General features: G+C 35.6%; 1 protein-coding gene across 1 annotated transcript in view; it reads left to right on the forward strand.

Moving 5' to 3' along the window:
• Nucleotides 1–12,015, forward strand: part of KLHL4 (kelch like family member 4) — a 153,083-nt gene that overhangs the window by 86,031 nt on the left and 55,037 nt on the right. The window contains exons 2-3 of the mRNA XM_008989568.5: nt 9,299–9,466; nt 9,854–9,990. Of these exons, the coding sequence (XP_008987816.2) occupies nt 9,299–9,466; nt 9,854–9,990 (305 nt within the window). The remainder of the gene's footprint in view (nt 1–9,298; nt 9,467–9,853; nt 9,991–12,015) is intronic.

Raw genomic sequence — 12,015 nt, forward strand, 5'->3', positions numbered from 1 at the left:
GCTTTGACTCTCATAAAAAAGCTCTTCTTCACCTTCATCTCTTATACTAAACTTCCAAAAGTTTCTCCTGGTTCTTATTTTTATGATCTTTAAATGTAGAAGTAACCAGAGGTGGCCTCAAACATTTTTCCAAATAACATGCATTCTTTGGGGTGATATCATTTAGTGCCATGGCCTTAAATGCCATTGTTGGCAATGGCCCAACTTACATGTCAGTTGCTCCCCTAAATACCAGATTCACATATCTGACATTCTCCTCAATATAGCTCTCTAAATTATAAAAGGTATCACCAATTTATATATCCTAACACACATATGGTTACTAAGCCTGTCCTTCCCTATCTCAATAACCATCTTTACCATTTAGGCCAACAACCAAAGGCAGTTGCTGATGTCAAACCCAGCTATCATCTTTGATTTCTTTCTTTACAATTCTTTACCTAATCCATCATAAAATCTATTTGATTCTACTTTTAAAATTTATTCAGAATTTGACAACTCCTAACTACTTTTATCAATACCACCCTTTCTATCATCTTGATTACTACAATACACTTGTGATTATTCTTCCCATTTCCACCCTTGCCTCATAAGGGCCAGGAGATTTTAAAGACTTAAATCACATCATACTACTTTTGCTCAAAATGCCAATTTCCAATGTCAACACATGACCTGGTGTCTCACCAGCTCTCTGACCTCACTGTTCTCTTCCTTTCACTAGTTCTGCTTTAGCCACTGTGGACTGCTGCAGTTCCTTCAACCATGCACTGCAGTTTTCCTTCTGAAGGACTTTTTCCTAGGAATTATCTTTACTAGGATTTTATTAGTCCATTTTGCATTTCTATAAAGGAATACCTGATCCTGGGTAAATAAAAGAGGTTTCTTTGGCTTATGGTTCTTCAGGCTGTATAAGCAGGACACTAGCATCTGCAAGACTTACTAGTGAGGCTTTTGGCAGCTTTTACTCATGGCTGAAGCTGAAGTGGGGACATGCATGTCATATGGCAAGAGAGGAAGCAAGAGAGAGGATAGAGTGCCACCCTTTGTGCAACTTCTAGCTGAGTCGTAGTGCTGAACTGGGCTCAGAGCTAGTTGACTTGGGAGGCATGAGACTTACTAAGACACCAACTTTGGCAGATAAGGGAGTGCTTGTGCCATCTCTCCCACAAACCCAGGCCACACAGTTCACAAGTCTGAAAGGTTTTCCTATCTTCCACTTAAAGATGAGCAAAGAAGACTTGGACTTGCATCTTAGATACCAGCTCAGCCACTGTAGTATAAGGTACCAGTCTGAGTCATAAAGGCAATCTTATTAGGCACTAGCTTCTGGATGACATTTGTAGATACCCTGTGCCAGAAGGGAACATGCTGCCTTAAAGGAAAGAACCTAGTCCTGGTAAAATCTATCACCTTCTGACTAAAGAGCCCTTGGTTCCCCAATAACCGGAAGCATTATGCAGGTAATATACCATGGGCCTTCACTGAGACACTTATAGTTGGCTGGCTTCAGGCAAGACTCAACACATTCTCACCTGAGGTGGCTATGGGAGAGACTCTTTTAGGCTTAAGAAAAATGGAGGGAAAGTAAAGAGCCCTTTGTATTGGACCATATGTACCAGCTCAACTACAGGAGGGTGGATCCCCAAGTGGGCTACTGGGGTCCCCGATTCTAGGCCTTGGCTCTTGGATGGAATTTCTGTACCTGCCATGGGCTAGAAAGGAGCCCATTGCTGTGAAGGGTGAGTCCCAGTATAAGCAGAATTTACCAAAACCTGACTGAAAAGCATGTGGGCATTAAGTGAACATTGGTAGTAACTTGGTAGTACTCACTCTGGGCCTTTGGTGGTAGTGACCATGGGTGAGGCTAACCTGACTGTGGAAAGGGGAGGGAAGAGGGAGAAATACGGCACCTTGTGGTTTCAGTGCCAGCTTAGCCACAGTACAGTAGATCATCAGGTAGACATACAGGGATTTTGACTGCAGTCCTTGGCTCCTAAACAGCATTTCTGGACTTGCTGAGATCTGGGAGAACTCACCACTCTGAAGAGAAGGACATAAGCAGGGCTGGTTTAACCACCTGCTGATTAAACCCTGTAGAGCTCCAGGACTTTGAGTGAACATAGGCACTAGCCAGGTAGTTGTTACAGTGAAACTTGGATGACACCCAGTGCTCTGCTGGCTTTACCCAGTGGAGTCCCAGTAATCATTGCCAAAGGGCTGCTTGTGTTATACCTACACTAATTTCAGGTGGCTCAGAACAAAGAGGTTCCATTTTCTTGGCAGCAGTTAAGGGAAAAGAACAAGAGTTCCTACCAGGTAATAGAGAGAAATCCTCTGCATCTTATCAAAAACAGTGAAGGTACTACCTCTATGAGCCTGCAAGAACCACAACATTACTCAGCTTGTGGTGCCCCCTAATGCAGATACAGCTTAGACGACAACACACAAGTCTCTTTGAATACCTGGAAAACCTCCCAAAGAAGGATGGGTACAAACAAAACCTGATTGTGAAGACTGTAATAAAATACCTAAATTATCAATGCCCAGACACCAACAAACATCTATAAGCATCAAGACTATCTAGAAAAGCATGACTGCAACAAACAAACAAAATAAGCTTCCAGGGACCAATGCTAGAAATACAGAGATATGTGAACTTTCAATGCTGGAGAAACAAAGATATGTGAACTTTTAGACAGAGAATTCAAAATAGCTGTGTTGAGGAAACACAAAGAAATATAACATAAGCAATTAAGAAATCCTTAAGATAAATTTACAAAGAGACTAAAATAATTTAAAGAATCAAGTGGAAATTATGGAGTTGAAAAATGCAATTGTCATAGTGAAGAATGCTTCAAAGTGTTATCACAGAATTGATCAAGCGGAAAAAGAAACTAGTGAGCTCAAAGGCAACTTACTTGAAAATTCAGGGAGAAGGGAGAAGAAAAAAATAACTTTTAAAAAGCACACCTGTATATCTCGAAAATAGCCTCAAAATGACACATTTAAGAGTTATTGGCCTTAAAGAGGAGGGAGAGAGATGGGGTAGAAAAGCTATTCAAAGATATAATAACAAAGAACTTCTAAAACCTAGAGGAAGATATCAAAATTCAAGTACCAATAGTTTATATAACACCAATAAAATTTAATCCAAAGAAGACTACCTCAACATATTTAATAATCAAACTATCAAAGGTGAAGGATAAAGAAAGAATCTTAAAAGCAGAAATAGAAAAGAAACAAATAACATATAATGGAACTCCAATATGTCTGGCAGCACACTATTCAGTGGAAAACTTACAGGCACAGAAAAAGTGGCATGACATATTTAAAGTACTAAAGGAAAAAATGTTCATATTAGAATATTATATCCAGTGAAAATGTCTTTCCAACATGAAGAAATCATTTCTCAGACAACAAAAGCTGAGGGATTTCATTAACAGTAGATATATCCTACAAGAAATGCTAAAGGGGTTTTCTAAATCATCTGGAAAATATATTAATGAGCAATAAGACATTATCTGAGGTTACAGAACTCACTGTGAATAGTAAGTATAGAGAAAAACACAGAATATTATAACATTGTAATTTTGGTGTGAAAAGTACTCTTTTTTTTTTTGAGACGGAGTTTTGCTCTTGTTACCCAGGCTGGAGTGCAATGGCGCGATCTCGACTCACCACAACCTCCACTTCCTGGGTTTAGGCAATTCTCCTGCCTCAGCCTCCCAAGTAGAGGGGATTACAGGCACACGGCACCATGCCCAGCTAATTTTTTGTATTTTTAGTAGAGATGGGGTTTCACCATGTTGACCAGGATGGTCTCGATCTCTTGACCTCGTGATCCACCCGCCTCGGCCTCCCAAAGTGCTGGGATTACAGGCTTGAGCCACTATGCCCGGCTGAAAACTACTCTTAAATAGAAAGACTAAACAAATAATGAGTCAAAATAATAATTACAACTTTTAAGACACAGACAATACTATAATATACTAACAGAAACAAAAAAGTTAATAAGTGGATAGAGATAAAATTAAAGTACAGAGTTTTTATTAGTTTACTTTTTGCTTGGTTGTTAATGGAGCAAAGTGTTAAGCCCTTATCTACTTAGGGGATTATAATATATTATTTTAAAACATCGAGATAACCTCAAATCAAAAAATATATATATATAAGAGAAACACAAAAATTACAAAGAAAGAAACGAAATCATACCACCAGTAAAAATTACCTTTAGGAGCAACAGGACGACAGTAAGAAAGGAAAGAAGGAAGAGAAGCCCACATGTCTACCATAAAATAAATATCAAAATGGCAAGAATAAGTTCTTATCATTAGTAACACTGAATGTAAATAGCCTGAACCCTCTGATGGAAAGACACAGAGTAGCTGACTGGAAAAAAATAACAAGACCCAGTGATCTGTTGCCTACAAGAAACACACTTCACCTGTAAAGACACACATAGACTGAAAATAAAGGGATAAAAAATATATTCTATGTCAATATAAACTAAAAAAGAAGAGGAGTTTCTATATCAGACAAAACAGCTTTCAAGACAAAAACTCTGTGAAGAGACAAAGAATGTCTCTCTATAATGAAAAAGAAGTCAATTCAGCAAGAGGATATAAAAACTTTAAATGTATATGCACCCAACAATGGACCACCCAGATTCATAAAGCAAATATTGTAAGAACTAAATAGAGAGATAGACACCAATACAATAATAGCTTTAGACTTCAGCACTCTACGATCAGCATTGAAAATATCTTTCTGATAGAAAATCAACAAAGAACCATCAGAATTTATCTGAATTATAGATAAAATAAATTTAATAGATATTAATAAAACAACTCATCAAACAGGTAGAGAATATTTATGTCATTAGAACATAAATCATTCTCAAGCATAGACAGTATGTTACATCACAAAACAAGCCTTTAAACAACACACACTGGAGCCTGTTTGGGAGCAGGGCGAGGAGAGGGAGAGCATCAGGACAAATAGATAATGCATGTGGGACTTAAAACCTAAGTGACAGGTTGATAGGTGCAGCAAACCACCATGGCACATGTATGTCTAGATAACAAACCTGCACATTCTGCATGTGTATCCTGGAATTTAAAGTAAAATTTTAAAAAAAAAGAAGAGAAAAAGCATTTTAAAAAATTGATATAACATCAGGCATCTTCTCTGATCACAATGGAATAAAACTAGAAATCAATAACAAAAAGAATTTTGTAAACTATAAAATCACATGGACTTTCATCAGTATTCTCCAGAATGATAAGTGGGTAAATGAAGTAATTAAGAAGGAAATTGAAAATTTTCTTGAAACAAATGATAATAGAAATAATACACCCAAACTGATGAGATACAGCAAAAGGAGTACTAAGAGGGAGGTTTATAGTTATCAGTGCCTACATCAAAAAGAAAAAAAAATTCAAATAAACCACCTAATGTTGCATCTTAAAAAATTAAAAAAAGAAAAGCAAACCGAACCAAAAATTAGTAGAAGAGAAATAATAAAGATGAAAGCAACTGTATGCCTATAAATTAGAAAACTTAGAAGAGATAGATAAATTCCTAGACATATACAACGTATCAAGATTGAATGATGAAGAAATCCAAAATGTGTGTAGTCCAATAATAATACTTAGATTGAAGCTGTAATGAAAATTCACCCAGCAAGTAAAATCCTGGGACCTGATGGCTTCACTCTTGAATTCTACCAAAAATTTTAAAAAGTGCTAACACTGATTCTACTCCAATTATTCTGAAAAATAGAGGAGACAATACTTCCAACCTCATTCTATGAGGCCAGAATTATCCTGATACCAAAACTAGACAAAGCCAAATCAGAAAAGAATATTACAGGCCTATCTTACTAATGAATATTGATGCAAAAATCCTCAACAAAATCCTAGCAAACCAATTTCAGCAACGTATTTAAAAGATTATTCATAATGACCAAGTAAGGTTTATCTCAGTGATGCAAGTATGGTTGAATGTTTGCATATTAATTAATATGATACATCATATTAACGGAATGAAAAACAAAAACCATATGATCACTTCAATTGATACTGAAAAATTATCTGATAAAATTCAACACCCCTTCATTTTAAAAAAACCCTCAAAATCTGGAAATAGAAGAAACATATCTCAATGTAAACAGCAAAATGAATAAGGTAGTATTACAGATTATAAACCAAACTATAAAAGAAATACCTGTGAGTTGAATGCTGATATAAATAATTCTACAATTTCTCTAAAATTGAAGTATATTAAGGAAATAACAGTTCAAGACAATTTCTAAAAATATACTATTGAAAGAACTACATGTTGGTAGTTAAAACTAACTTACATAAGACCTAACATTTGTACATAGAATTTTCATGACAAGTTTTTCATTTACTCCTCTAAAATCACTGTGATATAAGCATTATTGCTTTTAGTACTAATATTATATTCATCCCCAGTTTGTACGATAAAATTAGAAAACTAATGCTTAGAAAGATAAGATGACTCTCCCAAGATCACTCATCCAGTAAGTAGCAAGGGCTAGAACTAAATTCAGGCATTATAACTTCATACAATAGGCTCTTTTCATTTCACCATGCTGCCTCCCATGTCACAATCTCGTACTTACCACATAACAAAGAAAAGTGATGAACATTCTCTAACGAGGTGATTTCCATTATAACATGTGATCTGGCATCATAGTGTCTAAAATGGAAGTAAGAGAACTGTAATTTATGAGCTCTGGGAACTTACTGTGATCAGATAAGTTATCAATAGACTAGTTTGTTGGTAATGGTGGTGGTGGTTTTCTTGCTTGTTTTTTTTACACTCTGCTTTGATAATGCCCAAGACATATATAAATATCTAATATATTTACTATAAAAACATCCTAAATTAGCAGGTAGTTGAAGATACTTTTTTGTCCTTAACCAAATTAAGATGAAGAAAATTCTGAGTAAAACTTTTTCCTAGCCAAAACTTCTCAAACATATACATATATTCAGAATAAGTTCCACACTAATGTATGGTGCAGTTACATGAGGATAGCTAAGACAATTCAACATTGAATGTTTGACTCAATTAATGTGAACTGAATCATTATGAAAAAAGAAAAGATTAATTTGAGTTAAGTGCAACCTAAATGCTTTTCAGTCTGTGGTGCCTAGGAATTCTTCCTTTCCAGAACAAGTAAACAAGAGTGCATCTGAAGGGAGGTAGCAGGCAATTTTTGAGTTATTCGTACCATGATCCCTTCTTATCAGTACAATATTACGACTCAAGATTTAAAGAGGGATAATGTATTTGAATTAGACAGAGTAATATCACCTTGGACCAATTGTCTTAAAATAAGCACAGACTGAATTGGAATTAAGAAGATCTAAAACTAGTCCTAACGGACAGGTTAGAAAATGATGCCTGGATGCAAGAAATGTAACAAGCAAAATATTTAAGTGCATTCATGCAACCATTCAATTTTTCATCTCCTACTAATTGTAAGCCTATACATATTTGTGTTGACATTTGAATTGCACCATTGCGTAATGCTGAAAATACAGGTAGACTGCTTTTATTATTGTAAATTCAATAGCCATCACATTTGCCTAAATATTAAGAAATAAAAGGTGGAAATATGTACAGTTTCTAAATGGGATTGATATTGCAAAGAATGCTATGAAACCCTTAGGCTTGAAATTCTTGGAGGAATGTTTCTGATGTGTAATTAGTACCCCAGGGAGAAGCTTCAGGACATAATCAAATTTTTTTTAAGTATTTTGATTCAGGTCTATGGGTTTCCTGCTCATTGACATAATTATAATACCCATATAAGTCAAAGAATGTAGGTAGTGTTTTGACATTTATGTTTGTGATTATAATAACTATCACTAGACCTGTTTGTGAATTGTATATAGTTCTGGTTTCATTTCAGATATAAATATTAACCAGCAAACTTCACTTTAATGTAGGGTTAGGTAGTCATTATAGTTAAATACTGTAATAATATAAAACTTGTAGGGTTGTATTGAGTATTAAATTATCTTGAGGTAGAGATTGTATTCCTAGTACATAGCACAATGCCTGGCATGCAGTAGATGCCCAACAAATGTGTTAGCAAGTCCCAATATAGAAGGTGTTGGCAGGCACAGTGGCTCACACCTATAATCCCAGTACTTTGGGAGGCCGAGGTGGGTGGACGCCTTGAGGTCACGAATTTGAGACCAGCCTGGCCAACATGGTAAGACCCCATATCTACCAAAAAATAAAATAAAATAAAACAGCCAGTCATGAGGGGTGGCGCACACCTGTAGTTTCAGCTACTCAGAAGGCTGAGGCAGGAGAATTACTTGAACCCAGGAGATGGAGGTTGCAGTGAGCCAAAATCACGCCACTGCACTCGAGCCTGGGTGACTGATAGAGACTCTGTCTCAAAAGAAAAACAACTGGCTGTGTATGGTGGTCATGTCAGTACTTTTACAGGCTGACACGGGTGGATCACCTGAGGTCAGAAGTTTAAGACCAGTCTGGCCAACATAGTGAAACTCCATCTCTACTAAAAATACAAAAATTAGTCGGGTGTGGTGGTGCATGCCTGTAATCCCAGCTACCTGGGAGACAAAGGCAGGAGAATCACTAGAACCCAGGAGGCGAAGACTGCAGTGAACGGAGATCTTGCTATTCCACTTCACTCTGGGTGACAGAGTGAGACTCCATCTCAAGAAAAAAAAAAAAAAAGAAAAAAAAATCTAGAAATAGTACTATATAGAACATCTTTCAATATAGAAATTGTTCATATTAAAAGAGTACAAAGGACTCTTGACAGAAGAGGAGGGACAGAATCATCACTATGGCTTAGTTCGTCTGGAAGGGCAGGAGTATGTAGGATAGGCAAATCTACAGAGGCAGCAATATTTTAGTGATTTCCAGGCTCTGGGGATGAAGAATTGAAAGTAACTGCTAATGGGCTTGGGGATTTTTGTCAGGGTGATAAAAATATTTCAAAATTATATAATGATGATGATGGCAAAATTTTGTAAATATACTAAAAGCCACTAAACTGTACATTTTAAAAGGGTGAACTTTATGGTATGTGAATTACATGTCAATAATAACTTGGAAAAAAAGATTGGAAAACAAATTTTAATTTTACTTTAATCCAACATATTTCCTTTAGAAATTGATATGCCTAAATTTCCACTAGATGTTTGTACTCTCATTATAGAAAAAATAAAATTTTTACAAAATTATATGATAAACCATATTCTCATCCTTACTCCCTTTTCAGATTAGATACACAACACTCTGAAGAAATGAGTGCCACCAGATCTGAGGAGCAGTTCCATGTTATAAACCATGCAGAGCAGACTCTTCGTAAAATGGGGAACTACTTGAAAGAGAAACAACTGTGTGATGTGCTACTAATTGCAGGACACCTCCGAATCCCAGCCCACAGGCAAGTATTTTTAGGTATACCGAACAGATTTCGAGTAGGGCAATTAGAAATAAGAGGTAGTAAGTACGTTTATCATAAATTGGAATATTTGTTGAAATATTTATTTTCCTATATTGAAAAAGTATTAGCCCATATGTTCCATTTCTCTGTCTTTTATTTAGAAGAGCTAAACTTAGAAAACATTGGTGATGGAAAGGACAGCACAAACATACCCTCTAAACAAGATCAGTTTATTTGACCTTCCTAACTTCACTATGCTTAACTGAACTGTAAAGGTTTTATGCAGAAAACAGACTCACTAGTATTGCAAACTTGCTGAATCCATGTCATGCTTTTCAGTGAAATTATTGACTCATTTAAATTCCTACCAATCTTTCCTATTTCCAGGTTGGTTCTCAGTGCAGTGTCTGATTATTTTGCTGCAATGTTTACTAATGATGTGCTTGAAGCCAAACAAGAAGAGGTTAGGATGGAAGGAGTAGATCCGAATGCACTTAATTCCTTGGTGCAGTATGCTTACACAGGTAAGTGGTTAATACCCATTAACTCATAATGACCCTACATTACATAACACACATTTTAGTAGTAGCAGTAATAGTTATTATTATTACTACTACTACTTTTCTTCAGTTTCCTCGGTAGAAGCTATACTACTACTACTCTACAGGTGAGGAAACGGAAGAACAGACGAGCTAAATAAATTTCCTAAAGTAGTAAAAAGGCATAGTCAGAATATAAACTCAGTAATATAAAATAATAAGAGGTATACAATATGTAGAAGATGCCTTATCCATGGGAACAGACAACTATTTAACACAAACGTACAAGAACAACTCTGGAATGGTGTGGGCACGTTCTTGTTTGTAAAAAGAAGAGCAGGAGTGGAATCTTCCAATTCTACAATAGAGATAAGTCATTTTATTTATTCAGAATAATTTTCATATCTATTCAAACTATAAACAAAGGTAACAATGAGTTTGGGGGCTAAAAAGTATTTTGACTTTTATTTCACAATGATTATTTCATTTTGAAGGTCCCTTAGTATTAAAATACTTTTATTTGATTATGTATATTTAGGTTATTCTTAAGACTAAAAGCTTACCTCCTGACTTTCTCCAACATAGTCATTTTCAAACATTTTTGCTTGCACTCTCTAAATTAATCTTGAAAAAAAGATGTGCTCTCCTTACATTTTCCTATTAATGTCTAAAATACGTTGTAATTTTAAATATTTGTAAAGTATATACTCCCCAAAATAATATCTTTTTAAAAAGCACTATTACTTTTGCATTTTAAATGTATCCGACAAATCTCAATCCTATAACAGTTTGATACCATCAACCATTCATTTAAATATATATCCACATGACAGTCCCTCAAAAGTTAAACAAAATAGTTACCTTATAACTTAGCAATTCCATTGGTAAGTATATACCCAAGAATTAAAAAGATGTCCCCATGGCAATGTGTACACGAATGTTCATATCAGCATTATTCATAACTAAAGAGTAGAAACATTCTAAATGTTTACAAACTGAGGGATAGGTAAATCAAATATGGTATATGAACACAACGGAATATTAATAGGCAATAAAAAATGAATGATTAGTAATAGATACTACAACATGGATGAACATCGAAAATATCATGCTAGATAAAAGAATCCTATCACAAAAGATTGCTTACTTTATTATGCCATTTACATTAAATGTACAAAATAAAATTTGTAGAGGCAGAAGGTAGATTATTGGTTGTAAGAATATGGAAGGAATTGGGAACGAATGCTAGTAGATATGGGGTTCCATTTGGAAGTGATGAAAATGTGCTGCAATTAGATAGTTATAAAGTTTGCAAACTTTTCTGAATATACTAAAAAACACTGGATTCTAGAGTTTGAAAGTATGAATTTGATAATATTTAAATCCTTTTTTAAAATTATACTTTAACTTCTGTGGTACATGTGCACGTTTGTTACATAGGCATACATGTGCCACGGTGATTTGCTGCACCCATCAACCTATCATGAACGTTAGATATTTCTCCTAATGCTATCCCTCCCAAGCCCCCACTCCCTAACAAACCCTGGTGTGCGACGTTCCCCTCCCTGTGTCCATGTAGTCTCATTATTCACTCCCACTTATGAATGAGAACAAGCGATGTTTGGTTTTCTGTTCTTGTGCTAGTTTACTGAGAATGATGGTTTCCAGCTTTATCCATGTCCCTGCAAAGGACATGAACTCATCCCTTTTTATAGCCACATAGTATTCCATTGTGTATATGTGCCACATTTTCTTTATCCCTTCTGTCATTGATGGGCATTTGGGTTGGTTCCAAGTCTTTGCTATTGTGAACAGTGCCACAATAAACATATGTGTTCATCTGTATTTATAGTAGAATGATTTATAGTCTTTTGGGTTTATACCCAGTAATGGGATTTCTGGGTCGAATGGTATTTCTGGTTCTGGACCCTTGAGGAATCGCCATATTGTCTTTCACAATTGTTGAACTAATTTACACTCCCACCAACAGTGTAAAAGCATTCCTGTTTC

The sequence above is a fragment of the Callithrix jacchus genome, chromosome X (genome assembly GCF_049354715.1).
Source record: "Callithrix jacchus isolate 240 chromosome X, calJac240_pri, whole genome shotgun sequence".
NCBI classification, from domain to species: Eukaryota; Metazoa; Chordata; class Mammalia; order Primates; family Cebidae; genus Callithrix; species Callithrix jacchus.